Source organism: Amphiura filiformis, chromosome 7 (genome assembly GCF_039555335.1).
Source record: "Amphiura filiformis chromosome 7, Afil_fr2py, whole genome shotgun sequence".
NCBI lineage: Eukaryota > Metazoa > Echinodermata > Ophiuroidea > Amphilepidida > Amphiuridae > Amphiura > Amphiura filiformis.
The window spans coordinates 60,522,982-60,544,875 of record NC_092634.1 but is presented as its reverse complement, the minus strand read 5'-3'; the positions used below and the strand labels follow the sequence as shown (position 1 = coordinate 60,544,875).

Genomic DNA, 21,894 nt, shown 5'->3' with positions numbered 1-21,894 from the left:
AAACAAAGTATTACATCACACTGTAGAGATAGATGCGACTCACTGAATTTCTTCAATTTCTTCTGTAGCTGCCCTTTCTGTCCTCCAATCTTGCACAACCCCTTCTCCCTACCTTGCACAACCCCTTCTCCCTACCTTGCTTTCCCCTATAGCCAAAATAATAAATTCTCGATCATGAGAGCCAACTTGGGAACGCACAGTTATTTGAGCCGAGCGTACTATGCAACAACCGGCGCTTACGGCGCAAACACAGCTTTTGAGAATTGACCAATCACACGGTCGTTGCTAGGCAAGGTCAAGGTTAGGTCATGCAGGTCGCGTGATCGTCCTATTCTATGAAAAATACGCTGACGCAGAAGGTACATCCTCTCATGATCGAGAATTTATTATTTTGGCTATAGTACATATCCTGGAGTGAGTTTAGGCACCATACAAGCACCGCACCATATATATAGCTATAGATGTGAAAGCACATCCATCAGCATCTGACACAGATTATCCCTGTCACCTGTCAGATTTCTTCTCTCCCTACCTTGCACAAACAACTCCTACTCCCTACCTTGTTTTCCCCTAGTACATATCCTGGAGTGAGTTTAGGCACCATAAAAGCACCGCACTGTAGCGATAGATGTGACAGCACATCCATCAGCATCTCACATCGATAATCGCTGTCAGATTTCTTCAAATTCTACCCTAGCTGCCCCTCCTGTCCCCCTACCTTGTACAACTCCTACTCCCTACCTTGCTTTCCCCCAGTACATATCCTGGGGTGAGTTTAGGCACCATACAAGCACCGCACTGTAGCGATAGATGCGACAGCACGTCCATCAACACCTGTCGTCGATACTCGCTGGATTTTTTCAACTCGGTGAATGCCGCCGTGTCCTGAAGCATCTCTTCTGAACTCATTTCTAGATGCACCTGTGCATGAATACAAAGCAGATGTGATGTATTTAGATCATGGTATTATAATGATTTAGCATAATTTGTAAGGAAAAACCATAATGTTATATATAGCACAGCATTGCAGCGCTATGATCTGTTCCAGCTCCAGTGACACCCCATGCATGATTATTGTCCTGGTTAGATGTCCACTGGTGGAGCATGTCTTGATTCTTATTGTTAATATTATGGTCCGTACTGCTGTGTCACTGGAACAGATCATATCGCATATTCTCATCCCAAATTCTAAAAGCATTGTCTTTGGAGATATGGATCTATCTTCAGAGTTATTCGTCCATATTATTACGTAAATAATATTCTGTTGTCCCAATTTGAGTGCTTATGCAGAATTACACATAAATCACTTTTCCAGAATTCTCACTTAACCGACCAAGGCTTGCTCCCATTGACCCTTTACACGGTTATCTCAAAACGAGATCCTACCCGCAAAGTGCGTTTTGTGTATGCGTACGCCTGTCAAATGCATGCTTGAATTACTGTGTACGTTTTACTTTGCAAAAGCTGCTGGCATGTTGCTAGAAAAGCGCCAGAAATAAAAAAGCACTTTTTGTGCATGCGTTTTCAGGGAGAACCTCGTTTTGGAAGCAAGATGGCGGATCCGTGCAAAAGGCGAATAGCATTGCCGGATTGAACTCTACACACTTCCCTGCTCTGAATGACCATTTTCCTTCAATTTGTCACTGACAGTCCCTTGACACATGTTCCATTTTGCACAGACTCTAGGATCTCAAACATGACATTCTCAAGGGCACAGTTCCCTAAACCCAAATATACTCCATTCAAAGAATGACTTTTGGATATGTTGAATACAAAAAACTCATACTCCATAACTTGAGGTCAAATGTTTTTCTATTACTGTTGAATGGAGGTTATTGAACTATGCCTTTGTGGATGAGGTCATCATGTTCCAGTTAAAAGGGCTATTCCATTTGTAATCCATACTCCCCCTTTGAAAGATTTTGAAAATACCTTCTACATGGGCAATATGAATTTTTAAATGGAATTAATACATTAGGAAGTTCCGTTTATACACCCTCTGAGAAAGATTCAACTTGAATCTTCCACAGAGGGAAGGTGAGTTTCAAATGGAGCTGGCTAATGTGCTAATTCCATTCGTAATTCATACCCCCCCATGTGGAAGATATTTCCAAAATTGTAGATTTCATATGGATTACAGCCCAATGCTTTCCACCAGTTCTAGTAGGCACATGGACTGATATCACTGTTTTATTTTTAGACCCCTCCCAGTCCTTATATTAAACCCAAAAAGAATTCTGCTCAACGCACATTGGATGTATTTTTGGTATAAAACACATGTCTAACTTGTTCTGAACATCAGCATTCACTGAAGGCATCACCAAGGAGCTATCATAACCCAGAAAAAAGTGCATTGCTAAACAGTCTGGACTTATTTTTGGAATGAAACTTGTTTTGAATGCTCTGAAAATCAACACTACATGTATTTTAGAAGTACATGCAGACATCAGCTGTGGAAAGATTGTGATATTGTCTGCCTTGGGACTGGCTCTAAGTAATACATAAGCCCGTGACTTTTTGGTGTTTAGGAGTGATAAGACTTGCATATATGCAAGAGATAGATTGGAGCTATATATGGGCCACACTACCCCTGTGGAATATTTAACTAAAGTCGTCCACAGAGGGAGTATGAGCTTCAAATAGAATAGGCAATTGGGTAACTTCCATTTGAAATACTCATTCCAGGTGTAGAAGATATAGGTAAAGCCATAATACAGGAGGAGTATGAGTTTCAAATAGAATAGACAATTGGGTAACTTCCATTTGAAATACTCATTCCAGGTGTAGAAGATATAGGTAAAGCCATAATACAGGGGGGGTATGAGTTTCAAAATTATTAACCCTGACCAATTTCATTTGAAAAACATACTCCCCCAGTGACCGATATTTCCAAAATCTTCCACAGCAGTAGAGTCGATTGCAATTGGAATAGCCCAAAAGACATTTTATTATTGGCTCTCAAAATTATCAGGCCACATAAAATTAATGTTTTGGTTCTCATCCGGAGAATTTTCAAATGATGGAAGGGATGGGTTTTTCCCCGTCAATGTAAAAATAGTGTTGTTAGTTTTTCGGTCTTTTCCAACAGTGCTTGAGGAAAAGGGTAGTATATTTTTCAAATGTAATTGGTCAGGGTTAATCATTTTGAAACTCATACTCCCCCTGTATTATGGCTTCACCTATATTTTCCACACCTGGAATGAGTATTTCAAATGGAAGTTACCCAATTGTCGATTCTATTTGGAACTCATACTCCCTCTGTGGAAGAATTTAGCTAAATCTTCCATAGGGGTAGTGTGGAATTTAAATGGAATAGCCCATTATACACTGGGTGTTTTAAAGCAGTGTGTGTTCTCCTCAACCCACCTGAGATAAGATCGCCTTTCCTTCGCAGTCCTCAAACTGCACCTCCGCTAGCACAGCTTGTCCTTGGCACTCCGCTAGTGTTGCCACAGTGATTCCCTTTCCCGTTCCACAAGGAATCCCACCTCTTGACAGCAGCGCCATCAACGTCATGGGATTCTCCGTTCCCGAGGAATTGTACGTCACCTCCGACACTTGCTGGTAGGAAGCGGGACCTTCGTGTTGCATGGTCGCTATTGCAAAAGCGCCACCAAAACTAAGCAGCATGCCGCCTGACTTGATGTACTGCATGAAACGATCGCTTTCGCTTTGGCGGACCTTACTGCTGGAAGCTAGCACTAAGAGAGCACAATTTTCGACCCACGGTGTGGTCAAAATCTGCTTGTGAGTTAGTCTATAGATGACATATCTATCGCTAAGCAAACATTGTTCTAAGGCAAGTTTTGTGCTGTCGTATTTGGACGGATCGCTGTCATCTGGGCCGGTGTATATAAGAACATTAGGTGGTTTACGATGCCCTAACGAGGGCGCCTGGTCATCACCATTCTGTTTACTCGCCATACCGTTTGTTGTTGCTTTGTGGTTTATACTACTTCCTTCAGTTTTCTTTTTCACTGGAGTCGTTTCTTTTGGCTTTGGTACTTCTTTCAGTGAATTGTGTCCATTTTGCAATGGTACTGGCGTAACTTTTTTTGGTATTTCTTCAACTACTTTAGTTTTTTCCTCAACTTTTTTCACCACTGGCGGCGGTCTTTGAACCGGTGGTTTCTTTTGACGTTCTTCCACTTTACGCAAAAACTCGGCAGAATGTTTTCTCCGTAGTTGCTTCCCAGGTGATGAGTCCCCTGAGACAGAAGCAGCACTGTCTAGCTTATTTCCAGATGGCACGCGATGTAATGTCGCCTTTAAGTTCCCACCTGATGGAACTCTTCGCAAAGGAGCGCCCTCTATTGGTGGCTGGTCAGGAACTTTCAGCTTCTTTTCCTCCTTCAGGAGATCAAATGGTTTCCCTTTTATGTCAACAGCTGCAAAAAAAAATACAATGGTCATGTTAGATGTTAGATTCAGTTTAAATGGAAAAAATTCTATAAAGTGATGCAGTATTCTTCATAGATCTGTAAAAAAATGTGTCTACAGTTGGTCAATATTAATGTTACACTGCTCCACATTTTGACACTTTCTAATTAGACTTTAGCAGTAGCATAGGCCAAGACTTTCTCAGAGGGGGGAAGGCAACTTTCAAGGGATCAAAATTTGACGAAAATGGTCAAAAATGGGCCTAAAAATCTTTAGGGGTGGTCAGCATCCCATGGGTGGAGGAGGGGGGAGACTTTTCAGGGGAAGATCCCCCTTAGTTTTAGACTCAATAACAGGTAACACCATCAGCAGTGGGAGGGAGCATGGTGGCTGAGCAGAACAGGTTAATTGGAAGGTTGCGGGTTTAAGCCCCGGCAACGCCATCGTGCTGTGCCATTGAGTAAGGTACTCTATCTCGATTACTCCTCTCCATCCTGGTGTATAAATGGGTACAGGCATTTTTAAATGCTGGGAAGGTAACTCACTTGCTGGAGGGGGTGTCATGATCCACTCATAGCAACATTTCACTGTAGAATCTGCCCTAATTGCTAACGAAAGAGAGGTGGCCATTCCGTCCTGTAAAAATGCAGGTTTGACTCCTTTACCTTTACCTTACAACCTAGCAGTGAAGGATTTATGTTGAAGTCGCCATTGAGTCACCTTGCTAACTTACAGGGATACCTGTGTGAGAGGGCTTGACACTATGAGCCATGATGACCTCATCTACAGTTTCGCTTATTTAGATTATTTCAAATTTCAAAACAAGAGTATTAGACTACAAAAAAAGTAAGTTTCACTTGTTGGAATTTTAATTTGATAAATGTACAGTGTACTATAAAATTGCCTACTTCACTTCCTTTACTGCATGTTTTATTCCTGGCATTTTTCATCACAAGTGTCAGCCCAGTGCTCCAACTTTGGAGGTGACGTGTACATGTAGGGCTGTTAAGACCCCTTTTTCAGCATCGCTGTCACCCAAAGACCCCATATTTTTTTACTTAACACATGCTCTGTCACCCGAAGACCCCCTATTTTTCAATTTGATCTGTCACCCAAAGACCCTCAAGTTCAATTTGAACAGCAACTTTCATTTATCACTGATTTTGTTACTTATTTTGAAAAAAGAAAAGAAATTTGAAGCCATTTAGAACTAGAAATTCGATTTTTGAGGTTTTTGCGGCGCTGTTTCGGCTCTCACCCAAAGATTCCATTGTAAACAAAGGTCATGTTCTCACCCAATGACCCCATATTTTTTACATTTTGCTCTCACTGAATGCCAAAAATCATGCCCTCACCCAATGACGCCATATTTTTTACATTTTGCTCTCACCGAATGCCCCTTAGTGCGAAAGTGCCAGCCCGACACCTATATCCATTTCATATTGAAGTGCCCCCCTCCCCCGGGCCCAGTGCAGCAGTGATTCATTGCAAAAGCCTCATAACTGTAGCCACAGTATTAAGTGCACAAAATAGGGAAAATTATTTTCTTTTATTTTGACTGGGAGGAAAGCAGCAGGAACCATTGTATGGATTGGGGGGTGTCCCGGGGGTGAAACTCCTGGGCCCCCCAACGCCATATAACATATTTGTAACACATGTGGTAAAATCAGTAGATTTTTCAGACATTTTTTTCAGTGAATTTTGCTTTATTCCATGTTAAATTATGAAAAACAGAAAAAAATATCAAAATTTACAAAATGTATGAAAAACATATCATTTCCCCCACCCCACGAGTGCCGCCAAATGAAAGTGAAAAGAGTAAATAATATTTTCCTTACCCTAAATATCTAAAAAAAAATACAAATATGGTACCAAAGAGAGAACAAATTTAAAGAATACAATAAAAAGGAATTTGTTTTGTAAAGAATACAATACAATAGAAAACCAGGGGTCTATTCCTAAAAGTATCAAAAAGCCTGTTGAAGCACCTAGCTGGGTCCAGCTTTATAATGTCAATGGAGAAAATCAGCTGGCAAATTTGAACCCTGAACTTTAGCAATACCCAGAGTGTGGCAATGCCATTCATTTTCCTGTTACAGTAGTCTCCACCGCAGCCAGTTTGGTTTCGCTCCCTCCACCACATAACAGTCTACCAATGATTGGCTAACACTTTTCATATGAGGTCACCCAGCACGACTTTAGAGAAGGCTTTCAATTGGTTAATTAAATCGGCTGCTTGAACCATTTGAACCCAGAAGCAAATAACTTCAAGGCTACATGTATCATCCAAATTTGTCCAGAACCAGTTACTCATAAATACTGCTTGTGCATGATAAAAAAATATTCACATTCTGAAAATTATCGTGCTGTACAACAATGCTAAATGCTATTATACCAGTGGGTTTTTGGCATACTGCTCGCCGCACTAGCTCAGACTGGCTGCTCGCACAGCTGATTATTCAAGTTCCCAGATGCATCTTTACAATCTTCATTATAATAGTCGCCCTCTTAAGAGACAATCAGAAACGGTGATATAAGTTGCCATTGGTAGACTCTCTGTGTGGAGTGATCAAAAACAAATTGGCTGCTGAGTAGACTACAGTTACAGCAGAAAATAAAGCCTTCCCATCCCATGATGCATTGCAAAAATTGAGCTAAAATCATCACACATGACGCCGGTAGAGTGTTCAGACCCGGGGGTTCAGACTTGGCGACATCACGTTATATGACTCATCTGAACGTACACAGAGCGCTCAACTTGTCAGCGCTTACATGCAAACTCCCTTTTGTGTACGCTCACTATAATTCGCCAACAGATCCCTCACTTATTGTCAACCCCCATGGGTAACATGCCTACCTTCTGTGGTATGGATAATAGGCATGCTTACAATCTTACAATAGGCTTCAACACAAGAAGACCCTAGGTTAAAGATCCGGGGGGTTCTTCGAAAAATTTTGTACGGGGATGTGCCACGCAGACTTTCGTCAACCAGGGAGAACCCCCTCCGGGTTAAAGATATTTTCTCAAAATATCAAGAGCTATCTCAAAAATCACTCAACCACTACTAGGCTTGCTTGTACTCATTTTACTGCTTTTTTCATGCTAATTCCAAATATGATCATGAAAATGAACAATTCTGAAAATGGTTAATTTCTCGTGAAGCTAAATTTCCCGCAATTTATAGCATGTTGTTATATCACAATTTCCCTCCAAATACCAGAATTTCCCTCCATAACACCAATATTTCCTGGGAATGAGCTTCCCAAATTCCCCACTTTTTCGAGCCATGCATGAAGGGAAATCTGAGCGGGATGAAGAGTTCACACAAGTGGGTCACAAGTGACAAAAGTTTACATAACATTAGATATCCATGCAATTATGAGTGATATGTCGCACACAAGCCTTGAAATAAGCAGACTACAAAAATGTAGAACCAGGAGCAATTTGGTTCACTGGGATTTTACATGCACCACCTGAGCAATTTTCAAATAGTAAATCCTTTTCTGTATGTACAATATTGCATACCAGCACTAATGCATCAAGTGCAAAAACTGGAACCAGGAGCAATTTTCTAAAATAAATTTGCTCCCTGTGCCCGCTTATTTCAAAGGGTTGGTCGCACAAAACTCATTTTTATTTTCCAACAGTTGACATCCATTTCAAGGGCTTAAGGCAACGACCTAGCAGTGTTTGCACTTAAAATATTGAGACAAAATCAGGGACCATAACATTACTTCCTTTATTTGTCTCATATCTCTGGCTGGACAAATAAAGGAGTAATGGTCTGGGTTCTATCCCTGGTTCTATAAAGGAGAACCCAAAGTTTGAAATAAGGGGTGTTATTTACACCCCATGTGCATGTTTTTTCTTGGGGGAAATGCCCAAAACATTTGTCCCTTTATTTGTCTCGTATCTGTGGCTGGATAAATAAAGGAGTAATGATATGGGGATTATCACTGGTTCTATAAAGGAGAACCCAAGGCTTGAACTGAAACAAGGGGTGTCAATTCCGTCCCATGTGTATGCAGGGCTGGAAAAAATGAAAATTTCACTGGAAGATAATCAAAATTTCCTTCAAAAAAACCACATTTCTCTCCAAATTCTTATGTATTTCTTTGTTTAAGGACCTTAATTTCCCCCCAATCTTCCAAATTTCCCGGGGAAGAAGCTTCCCACATTCCACATTTTTTCCAGGCCTGTGCGTATGGTTGTTCTTGGGAGGGGGAAAAACGACCAAAACATTTGTTTTGATTGGCCTTAACTCAAGAACCGCAAGACATGTGGAAATATAAATGAGTTTATTGGCTTCCTTGACTCATTTCACAGGATCAATACATTCGATTTTAATTAAATGGCGAAAACTGGACAACTTGAATATATGGGTCCTGCTATCCATAAAACTGTTTAGCAACTAACATTGTTTCATCCTCGCAATCAACGCACTTGCCCGATAAGTGACTGATTTTGTAGGTCACATCACAAACAGGACATGCTGTTTCCAAGTATCAAGTAGTCCCAATCATCTCAGCATTATACTCTGGCTGAGTCGTGACGTGCTTAGCACAGCGTGAAACTTTCTTTCCAACCGCTCCACCCGGATCAAATAAAATATCCCATCTACGATCAAACCACACAGTTGAATCAAAAATCTCAAGTATGTGCATCCACCAGTGCACAGTTCCTGAACCCTAATACCTGTATACATTCATTTATGACCTTTGCATGTATTGGGTACAAAAACTCATACTCCATGACTTGAGGTCAAATTCTGAGCCCAGTCGTTTAAGTAGGGTATAATGAACCGAGGCATTGAAGATGAGACCATTTATTGGGCTATCCCGCTTTAAATCCAAACACCCCTGTGAAATATTGCACTGCCATTCCACCAAATTGCTTATTTTATGTAAAATTTAAGCTGAAAATTGTTGACATTTATAAAATCCATGCAGTTGAATAATGCACACTTTGGCCTAAAATTAGACATTAAAATATTCCACTTGGTAACGAATGAAAATGCTTGGATCTGGAATGATTTAAACTTGAATTTGGTTGGAATTCCAGAGGGTGTATAGTTTACAAACGGAATAACACATTAGGCTATGAGTTTTAGGTGACATAAGAGCAACCGTACAATGGAAACTTTTGTGTCACAGTAAATTTTAAGATTTTTTTTTTCATCTTTGTTCTAAAGCTATCATCAAATAACAACACTTGGTATTTTCTTCTTTCTGTCCTCATAGATTCATGTTTTATAAGCCTAAAATATAGTTTCAAATTATCAGGATGCAGAAATGCCATAAAACATAAACCTGAACATTTACAAATGTAAATTACCCTGCCCAGTATAGAGTATCAAAGGTAACACGACCTTTAATATATTTCCCTTCAGGGGACGAGGTAGATTACATCAATTTTTTCACTGTAATTTTCTGGGAATAATCGGGTGTCAAAAGGAGGAGACAAAAAATGAAAATATATTCGTTTGAGCGCCCCCGATTTAGAATATACGGATGTTCTTTGCGTTAAGTAATACTATGACTATACGTGGCACATGTGCTTGCAATAAACTGACACCACAAATGCTACATGTATATCCGTTATTGTGTGTATGTACATGTACATGTAGGGTGGTGTAAGGGTTTAGCAAAAGTATTATTTATGACATGGTCCAAAGTCAGCAAAATGAAATTGAGACATAGGCAAAAACATAAGAAAAAGTACACAAAAAATGTTCGTAACTTTTCAATCAAGTATATGTCAGGTGTGGGTATCTATTTCAACATCAGTAGCTTAAGGGATCAGATAGTAACGTTTGCACAATATTTTTTGTGCGTCCCGAGAGCACATCAGACATATCAAATTGCATTCTGAATATAGTCGTGTTCACATTTTGAGTTACACCCGGCGTAAACTTACGCTAACATTGATCAAAATTCCACAAATATTTTCCCTACTCCTACCACGTGTCACACACCTAGCCTAGGTACTCCTAGCAGTACGCTGACTAGTTCCACGAATCATTCACTTCTGGTCGGCGTAAACATTGGCTACCACTTCTGGTGTTTCGGTGACCTTTATCAACTACGCGATATGTAGTTTCTTAGTTCTGACCAACAAAAGGTCAAACTTACTCCGGGTGCCAGGCGTAATCTGCGTTTACATTGCAACTTACGCCTGGCGGAGGTTACACCCAGCACGCTACTCCTGACTTTTGTCAGGAGTAAATCGCCAGACGTACACCTGGCGGAACCTACGCTGACCATCGTTCACACTGCACCTACTCCTGGCAGTGCCTACCACTACTCCTAGCAACTTGCGCCGACCAAGTTCCGCCGGGCATACGTCCGACAATGTGAACACGACTTATGAGGAATGCCTTTCTGATATCAAATAATTTTGATTTTTTGAAATTTGTGATAATATTTCAAATTTTATGGCAAATTATTAAGGGATCTAAAATGAGCGTTTATTGCGTTTCGATAGTATTTTTTGTGGGACATGAGAGCACCTCAGACCTATCGAATTGCATTCTGAATACTGAAGCATGTCTTTCTGATATCAAATAATTTTCATTTTTTGAAAATCACAATATAATACAAATTTTATGACAAATTATAAAAATTTGATATTTTTCAAATTTTGATATATAACAGTCCTCAAGTAAATTATATAAATCTAATGACATATTCTTAAAGTGTATGTAGCAGGGAGGAAAAGCCGACGGTCAATTGAAAATTTTGACCTTTCATATTGAAGATATGGATTTTTTTCCCAAAAGACCTAATTTTTTTTGGTGTTTTGGGAAAAAAATCCATATCTTCAATCTGAAAGGTCAAAATTTTCAATTGATCGTCGGTTTTTCATCCCACCTACATACACTTTAAGTATAAATCATCAGATTTATAAAGTTTACTTCAAGTACTGTTAAATATCAAAAATATCAATTTTAATGATTTGCCATAAAATGTGTATTAAATTGCTAATTTCAAAAATCAAAATTATTTGATATCAGAATGACATTCTTCGTATTCAGAATGCAATTCGATATGTCTGATGTGCTCTGATGTCTCACAATAAATACTGTCCAAACGTTCATACCCCAGCCCTTAACATTTGATATTTTTTTAATTTTTGATATAACAGTCTTCAAAATAAACTTTATAAATCTCATGTGTCTGTAGCTGGGATGAAAAGCTGACCATCAATTGAAAATTTTTACCTTTCACATATACATTTTTCCTCAAAAATAGCTACATTTTTTGGGGGGAATTTGGGTCGAAAATTTTCATACGATGGACAGCTTTTCATCCCAACTAAAAAAAATAAGTACATATCATTAGATTTGTACAATTTACTTTGAGGACTGTTAATTTTCAAAAATATCAATTTTTTTCATCACTTGCCATAAAATGTGTATTATATCGCGAATTTCAAAAAATCAAACTTATTTGATATGAGAAGGACATTCCTCGTATTCAAAATGCAATTCGATATATCTGAGCCCTTAGAAGTTACAAATGAGACCTGTTACTACAAAATGAGCGCAATGTCTTAAGTTGGTAGTTCCGAGACATCCTGGCTGACTCAGTTGATGTTCTTTGTTTGCCGTGCACCCTCTACAAGCCAGTAGCATCGTGCTGAATGATGTATCAAAATATGCAGAACAATTAACATTCTCCATCAATTGATTTCTTCATTTGGTAATTTAGGTTTACTGTCTTTAAGAAGTTGCTTAACAGGGAGGGGCGTGCCCAGAAACTGGGCCCCCGGGGGGGCTGAAGTCTGATCAAAAACTGTTGAAAGGTTTAACATTGGCGCATTAGCGCTGCTGTCACGCTTGCACGAGAGGGGGTGTCTGAGGGGGGGGGGGAATGTGCTCCCCTGAGAATTAGAAACTTTTTGAAAGTGAAAGCCCCAATGGAGCCATTTGGTACAACATTTTTACACATTTATTGATTATTTTCAGGGCATATATTTTAACAGATTTCCAACTGAGCCGCAAATTTTAGTTTTATATGAACATGTATGCTCAATAACTCGCACTCAAATGAAGGCTCAATGAAGGCATTTGGTGCAACATTTTTACATTATTATTGGTTATTTTGGGAGCATTTTTTAAGGAGTACAATGCCCCTGCCCCCCCCCCCCACACTGGCTATGCCACTCTCACTCCCTCTCCTTCCTTCTCCCTTTCTCTCCTCTTTCTTTTTTTTTTTTAAGACCGGGGCTGCAGCCCCAAAGCCCCCCCCCCCCCAGGCACGCGCCTGCTTAAAGTGTTCAGATCATTTTTATGCACAGTATATACATTGTACTTCACTATAAACACAGACTCTAGATGCGCTGTGAATTATAAATTACAAAAAATCCCAAATGTAATAAGTTATCACATAATGAACATCTTCAATAAGTTACAATAATTGTTAATATATCCTTGGCAGGTAGGTAATAGGTATATCAAGCTTGCTACCTAGAAGACTTCTTGTGACCATTGAAGGTAAATTTCTTCATAATTAAGGAGGATTTAAGCTACATCTCTTTGCAATTGGATAATAATCTGCATACTGCAGAATATCTTTTTATCTTAGTGCCGTATTTGTTCCATTAACCACCCAGGGCACTTAACAAAGTCATTTTAGGTGAGCACTAATATTTTACATTGTTAAATAGTCATCCATCACCGTCTGATAGTATTTAGTTAGTGCTCCCTCACAAAAAAATGGTGTCAAAATGTGTCCAGATTTGTTGATCATGGTTTAAGATGGCTATACAATTTTGAAGTCAGAATCACCTCAAACTTGGCCTTTTAAAATCATTTGCAGGCAGTTATTGATAAGAATTTTTTTTGTATCTGTACATCTAAAGCATCATAATTGATGCACATTTTTGATATTTTTAAGGCTCGATAGGTAAGCTTAATGAAAGTAATTTGACAGCTTCGGATGGGCGGTTAATAATATCACATTTTGCTTGTTGTAAAGTTGCTGGGTGGGCACTTATAGGGGTTTAGGGCAGTTAATGGGATGCATATATACATGTAATCATATAAGGAGTTATCTCACAGAGATTATTCAAGATTTTGTTCAACAGAATTGGGTTTTTTTTTCAGCAATAACATAACATATTCAAATTGAAATTCACAATTACTTGGCATCATAAAGGATTCATGCCAGTTTTTTTCCGGGACTTAGGCATGCATTACAGCAAGTTGGAGTGGTGCCTGAGCTAGCAGAAAAATAACGCCTACATTCACAGGGCAAGGTATGGGTTCAATACGAGAGATCCCCAAGGCTCATTGTAATGTGTTTTATTCCCCCCATTCATGATTTTCACTAGTGAAAACTTTGGTTTTGACCTATTATTTGTCGTAACTCAATAATTTTTTTTTTTTCCATTTTTATTTCCCTGTACTTGGGACTGGTGGGTGGAGAAAAGATACAGAAAACCACCAGCCCCCTTCTTCATGTCAGCCATACAATATTATAAACAAATATGCAATTATTCCTTTAAGCCCAAATTAAAGTATGATATGTAGCTACACTTGTAATTATTGACACCCACCACTCACAAGTGCCGTGATGTATACACCACACAAGCTGAAGCCAGGACATAAGAAAAAGAATGGTAAAAAAGCAGAAGCTGGACCAGGCCTGACAAAATTAACGAAGACCATCCCAGCACTGTCATAAGCGGTGAGTGTCAATTGAGATATAAATGAGACATCACATTCAAGAGAGAATCAAATTCAAGGCATCATAATCATATAGTTGAACAAACACTCAATCAAATCTACATACCCAGGGTTTTTTAACAAAAAAAAACAACAACAGACCCATCCCCAGACAAGAACCCTCCCACTCATAACTCAATAATTGAAATAATTTCTTGACTCATTTTAAATATCAATGTAATAATTCTGCAGAAATAAACTGCAAAAACTGAAAAAAATATGACCTGTAGACCTGGCTCTGGACATTTACTATTTTAGAATGGGCTATTCCAGATGTATTCCGCACCCCCCCCCCCTATGGAAGACATTAAAAAAAAAATACAATTCCAGCTGGAATTGAGATGTGTCTAGAATTCCAGCAGTCATTTTTAGCAAAGATTCTGGCTGGAGGGTATGGAAGACATTGAGATTAGGTGAAACTCCGGCAACAAAAATAAACGAAAAAAAACAAGAGTGGGGATTGTGAAAGGCCATGATGTGCCTATGGAAGACGTTCACATTTCTTAATATTCCAGCTGGAAAACATTTGATGTGAATTCCGGCTGGCCATATTAGACATATTACCACAATTCCGGCAGTGTCTTCCATGGGGTTTTTCCGCTGTCAATTTAGCCCAATTCGGAAGTGTCTTCCATGGGGGTGCGGAATACATCTGAATAGCCCAATGCTGAAAGATGAATGTCCACCAACATAACATATCTCCTCACAAAATAATTGTAAACTGCCATGTCAGAAACAAATGGACACCGTCGCCCTATTTCTCTTTGATTGCTATTCATACTTGCCTTTAAACTGTGAAAATCACAATTTTGGAAAGTGGACATTTCTGCGATACATAAAGAATATATTCGCACATTTTTAATATCGCAGTAGTTGCTTCAAACCCAATAAGCATGAAAATAACAATGTGTGAATATATTATTTTCATTTATAGCTCAATGTATGGAAGCTATTAAATAGAATCATAAATTTAACGATTCAAAATTGGCAAAGCACAAAAAATGACACACACGCAAATTCCCACTTTTAATACAACAGGATCTAAAACACTCTCATCTATCAAGGCACAGTCCATTAACCCCAATATTCATATACAGTCATCATCAAATGACCTTTTAATGCAGTTAAGGGGGTACTACACCCCTCGATAAATGTGTGTCTATTTTTGCATTTTTCCTCAAAAACTAATAACACAGTGGTAACAAAAGTTATGTATATTATAGGGGCAAGGAATCCAATTACTACACTGAAATTTCAGTGGCCCAAGACAAGCGGTTTGTTATTTATGACCAGAAATAAGGTACCACTAGGATGTACCTCATTTCCTATCATATATACTAAACCACTTGCCTTGAGTCACTGAAATTTCAGTGTAGTAATTGGATTCCTTGCCCCAATAATATACATAACTTTTGTTACCAGTGTGTTATTATTTTTGAGAAAAATGCAAAAATAGACAAATTTACTACAGGGTGTAGTATTTCTTAACTCCAACAACAACTTGAGGTCAAATTTTGCACCATGATTGTTTATTGGAGTTTACTGAACTACACCTTCGGAGATGAGGTTATTTTAGCCCATATAGTGACGCTTATACTTACTGACAATTTGATCCACAAGCAAACCATCATCCAATTCCAGGACGCCGTCCAAGTAAGCCGATCCAACCATGCTGAAATTATCAACGCTAGCCTCCACCAATATACCGAAAGGCTCTCCAGACTTCCAAGCTAACGGCGTCGTTAAACTGGACAACTTGATCACTCGTTCTCGTTGCACTTTGCGCACTGACGGGCGCCCTCGGCTGTCTTTCGGTGGCGGCGAGGCTTCGAGTAAGATGAATACTGGTGGGCCTAGCACCTGTTCAGGCGCGTAGACGGTAGGCGGTGTGTGGGTGCCGAGGAACGAGGTCCATTCTTTGGATAAATCTGCGTAATGCTGAAATTAAAAAAGTTTGGAGTGTAGAGGATTGATTCAATAATCTTTCTACATATTTTACAGTGTAACTGAAATCCTCAAGAAAGTTCTTCAGAACTCATTGGGGAAGGGGGCGGGAGGTAACTTCTACTGTTTATGGTGGGATACACTGCCTATACTCAAGCCTTGAAATAAGCGGATTGGAACCAGGAGCAAATTTGTTTTTGAACATTGCTTCTCCGGTTCACTGGGATTTTACAAGAACCAGGAGCAATTTCTGAAGAAACACAAGCAATTTTGAAATAGTAATCCTTTTCGCATACACAATACAGCATATCAGCAATAGTGCATTAAATACAAAACTGGAAACATGAGCAATTTTACTCCTGGTTCATGTGAATTTTACCATAGATTATCAAAAAAGACCAGGAGTAATTGGTGGCTTCATAAGGGCAAATTTGCTCCCCGCACCCATTTATTTCAAGGTTTGCCCATGTCAAGAAATAAATTGGGGGAGCTAGGATTACAAGAAGGATCACACTAAATGGGTCAATGATATATACGCTAACACTGTTCTCATATATATGCTAGCACTTATCAGAAGAGAAAAAAATCATCAGAATTATATTTTGTACAAGTTTCATTTGCAGCATGGTGGCTTACGGGTTTAAAATGATCAGATTCATGTTCACAAGGTTGTGGGTTCGAGTCACATCACAGCCGATGTGATGTGTCACTTTATCCCGCTTGCTTCACTCCACATAGGTGTACAATGGCGATCAGTTGCTTAGACTAATAAATGCCCCTTTTGAAAAATTGCATGACCCACGTTATTACAGACAATGCTGATTTAGCTGTCAAAACAGGAAACCGGACCTCCCTTATTCCCCCCCCCCCCGATCAACCGCTGTAAATTTTGTATACTCGGCAACACAGCCAGTCTCTTTTCCATTCCATTTTCAAATTACCACCCAGCAAGATTGTAATTAGCCATATGTTCACTGTCATTACAAAGCAATCCTATAATGACTTTGACTGAGTTCGTACCATGTATTATGCTATATCTCCATTTATCATCAATATTGTCCACACCTGCTGAGGTGGGAACAATGCAAGTCAAGTTCACATTTCCCATTCAAATTAGTACTGTTTTCCTAAATAATTTGTTGGTGCAGTCTTTTAGAGAATAAACGATAGGAATTTTTATTTTGCCTATCCTCTACCGTGTGATAGACGACAGGCAGGTCCAATATTTTGAGTAGTGGATGCCGGCGCATATCGTTCGCGTATTCCGCACTAGTCTACGCATCCAGCGCGATACATAGGTGCACCTCTACACGCGTGTTACGTCTACGGCCTGATAGACGGCACCCAAAATCATGCGATTGTCCAATCAGAAATGTGTCTACGAACTAGACCACTCCCACTGACTAAGAATGGTATATCAACGACCTTTTTGCTAATTTTTTGGAATATGGATGGGTCTTTTTTTCAAAATGTTCTCACTGTTTTGCGGAAAATATCCCATTTTGCCACGCTGCAGCCAAAATTTTGAAGATTTTCCCAAAATTTTGGGGGAAAGTTGTAACAACCAAGACAAATTGGGCTGAATATTTTGACTTTTGGTATACCGTTTGGTCCAAATTCCATGAAATATTGGTATATTGATGGGTCTACTTTCAAATTCTCAGTGGCACACCCATACCCAAACCAAACTTGAGTACCCTCCTGGAATTTTATTTTACTTTGAGAACAATAAAAAGTATTAATTAAGGATGTATCTCTCTTATGTTAATAAATTAGATACAGCATTTCTACTCGGATGGTAGACGTATCACAGTATACCCACATCTGTGAAGATATTGGTATGTCAACATCAGACATATCAATTTCTTTCCAGTACTCCTGGTTAATGACATCACTTAATTCCCTTCCTACAGAAATATCCAGTTTCACCAGATGACATCATAAAAATGCACTGCTTGGTGCACACAACGCTAACTGCATTAGCTGCCTTGAGCACAAAATGGTTGTGCGCCTTTGTTTAAGCTAATAGCAGTTAACCCTTTTGTGCACAAGGCAGCTATATCATAGAAACACTTAGCATTGTACATTTATTGAATGACCTTTGAAAATTTTGGTACAAAAACTCACACTCTGACACTTGAGGTCAAATTTTGCACCATGATTGTTAAATTGAGGTTATTGAACTATGCCATTGGGATGAGGCCATTGTGGTCCATAGTGTGTGTGCTCCAAGCATTCAAAAGGCACTCACCTTTGGATGTAATGTCATCATCTGTTTCCCTCTTTTCTCATGGAGCACCTCTGTCACCAGCTCGCTGCCCAGCCGCTCGCATAGCTGCGACACACGGGCCACCACCGAGACGCCCTCGTTGACCTCCCAACGTCCGATCTTCCAGAAAGCGATACTCGCGCGTGTTCCATGCGAGCGTATCGCATTCATCACCAGACAGCGTTGCCTGTATTGCCGGTACCAGTGAGAGACGGTTAGATAAGTGTAACATATGGTTATCAACATGATGATGACGGGACGGAGCCAAAAACAGCAGCACGGCACCAATCTATCATCAGCAGTGTTAGTTTTGTTGTTAGAATATTAGTATGTATGTAACATATGCTGCCAGCGCTATCCAATACACTTAGTTGGAACTTGTAGCATCATATCATCTCTTTAGCCTTTGATCACATCTCTTTTACACTTAACACAATGCTGAAGTTGAACATCCTCCCAGAGCACTCATGCTTTTCGCCATTCAAAATCAAAATTCAGTGTTAGGAAAGATATCATATAACATCCACCCTATTTCAATTTAGAGTGTTTTTTGTGCACAGCAAAAGCTGACTTTCCCATCCCTGGGATTGTAATGTGTTAGTTCATATTCACACACCCAGCTCATCAGTTGTGTTCGAACACATGCAGCAGCTCGCTCATCCAGAACCAGTTAATAAAATATGACTAATAAAACAAGCTTTTACAATGCTATATATATTTTTGTCTCTTTAGGCTTGTCATCCACGTGGTGTATAAAATACAAAATGCACATCAAACTGCTGTGCAGTCACTCAATCATGTCGAATAAAAAAAAACATGCAAGAATAACAACACCCCAAGGCATGCTGTATTTTCCCCAAATAATGCTGTGGATTAAATTTCTAATGTATACACAGAAGTAGGAACATGAATTGGTTGGCCGAGGTACATCACATGGTAATGCAGGAAATGAATGTGAGACAAAGTTACGTCGTCGTCTAGCAGTGATATCATCACGTTTTGTAGTTGTCCTCCAGCTTCCGCCTAGGTTGTTTGGTCCTTCTTTCTCCTCTGATTCAAACCCAAAATTATATTATCTGCACATCATGTTCGTGTGCCTATTCAATACAAAGGTTGGCAATCTATCACAGCAATTCCACATCAACAGTTCGTTTAGAGCATGCTTGTAAGAGCAGGAGTTAGGACGACATGCAAAAGAACACTCTCAGTTTCCTGAAATTGAGAACACAAAAATGATCAATTAATATCATGGGTACTTCCTTACTTCCTTATTAAAGGCCAAATAAAAAAAAATTAATTTGTTTTACGTCTGCCTCCTTCCACACTTTCTGGGATCAGACCAGATTTTTTTTTTCAATTTTCATATTAAATAAGTTTTTAAATACATTAGTAAAATGTTAATGCTGATTAACAAGTTGATTAACAAGCATCGTTTTCCTGGCAGATGCTGAAAACGGCTAGCAATGTCAATTTTACGTTAAAACTGCTGTATTTTGTCAATTTAGCAACAACAACAACATCTCCCTCCCTCCTCACTTTTCCAAAAAGGTGGAGATGTGAAACAAATTAATAATTTTATATTGCCATAAAGATAGTGAAGAATATCACCATAATCCAAACTTAGGATTCTGAGCACTGTAAGTAAGTCATGCTTCAAGGAGTGCCACATTGGTCTGGGGAGGAATACACTCTTTAGGAGTGATATTTCACTTTTTTGGAGTGATTTTCACTCCATAAGAGTTAATTTCACTCCAAAAGAGAAAATTTCACCCCAAAAGAGTGAAAAGAGGGACAACTATTTTTGGCATGGTCCTTTATACGGCTCCTTGAAGAGTGAAAATTTCACTCTTTTAAAGTGATATTCACAATTTTGGAGTGAAAAATTCACTGTTTTGGAGTGAAAATTTCACTCTTTTGGAGTGCATATAGATATTTACTCTTTTGTTTCACTCTTAATACATAAAAGGAAAGTTGAATCTACATTTTCTGCCAATTTGGGGCAAAAAGGAAAGATAGTTGGCCAATTAAGGGCACTATAACCAACATTTGAACTGACATTTTCACAGTATGCTTTCCATGTAGGTAGAATTTGTAGAAATATGATCAAATAGTTGCCATAGCTACCCCCCCCAAAAAAACCTACCCCAGGCTCAATGATAATGAGCCCTTGTTAAACTTGAGGTACCAACTATGGTTTCCAAGAGTTTGTGTGGTTCCCAGTAGTTTATCTCCCTATGGATAATATAGGTACATGGTCTGTAGCACAGACTATGTGTATATATACGTCTAGCCCATTTCTATTCACAGATTATCCATTGTATTTCTTTTGTTTAAGGTTCGCTGCCCACACCATTACCTAGAGTAATGGAGGTGACTAGCTGCCCAGAGACCATTATCAACACAATAGCTCAAGATAACGGTCTCGGGCTGCAAGAGCTAAACAAAAGGAATACCATGGACATTCTAGAAACACTATGGAAAGGATCACAACATACATGTAGAATCTGAGTTCGTTACTAGTCTCAGGTAGACAAATGCATTTACAGCTCAATTTAAATGCAAATGTTACATGGCAAGAGAAAATTATAGAGGGCTACTGCAGTCCGTATAACATTAACAATACTGTTTTATAGAACACCACTGGTGCTCAATTAATAAAGATAGTTAAATTTATGCAAATTAAAATTTAATTAGCATAACGAGGTAATACTCATAAATGAAAAGTAACGTTTAGTTGAATGTATACTCAGTACATGTATATAAACTTGCCATTAGTTTCTAGAAGGGAATCTGTCTTTATCCTTGCCCAACCCAAAAACGCTCAACGGTCCATGCTAATTAGCTACTAGGCAAGAACCCCCGGGATACTACCCGACCAGGGGAGCTTCGCAACTAACCTGCGGTACTCATTACAAGTCAAGAGGCTGGGAGTGCAAAGCCTTACTGTGACCTACCCATAATGGGGAGCACCATTGGACACACGTTACTAGGTGTTTCAAAAATCTGGTTACTCACATTTTTCTAAAATATAAATTTCATGGTGTTGAAACCCTAGAACAAACGTTGACAACTCTTGCATTATTCACTAATCATTTGAATAACAACGGTCACGGGGTGAATACACTCCAGCGGATTAATAACCTACCAAACCACTTCAAATACAAATGTAAATTGAGATCAATAACTATTATTGATGAGATAATGCTGGCGTCTGAGGTGTTAGTGTTTTTAATTCAAGAAAGTACAGTTTGGCATTAAACTTATTTTTAAACAATTATATATATAGTAAGAAATTATAGTGAAACCATCACTAGATAAAGTGCTCAACTATAAAATATAGGAGCGAAATATATTATTATTAGTGAAATTACCACATCGTAATACAAATTTGTTTCGTATGGATGGTTTCACCCATCCACACTCGTCAGTTGCAATGTGTAAATTATATATATACATATTTTGATGCAAACAATTTAATTTTGCTACTTCAGTATATGTAAGATAAGCGGTTCAAAACAGACCATTACCAGAAATAATGGGTGTGTTGTTCATGACTGGCTCAATGTTAGTTGG

The 21,894-nt window shown here is 39.0% G+C and overlaps 1 protein-coding gene across 3 annotated transcripts in view; it reads right to left on the bottom strand.

Annotated features, from left to right (window-relative positions):
• Positions 1-21,894, bottom strand: part of LOC140157417 (biotin--protein ligase-like) — a 110,053-nt gene that overhangs the window by 40,657 nt on the left and 47,502 nt on the right. For 2 of the 3 annotated variants that reach the window (XM_072180606.1, XM_072180607.1), the window contains exons 2-5: positions 18,304-19,533; positions 15,710-16,046; positions 3,367-4,388; positions 742-921 (exon numbers count right to left, since the gene is read on the bottom strand). In XM_072180606.1, coding sequence (XP_072036707.1) covers positions 742-921; positions 3,367-4,388; positions 15,710-16,046; positions 18,304-18,567 — 1,803 coding nt within the window. In that variant the 5' untranslated portion in view covers positions 18,568-19,533. The remainder of the gene's footprint in view (positions 1-741; positions 922-3,366; positions 4,389-15,709; positions 16,047-18,303; positions 19,534-21,894) is intronic. The other variant, XM_072180605.1, reaches the window with a different exon arrangement.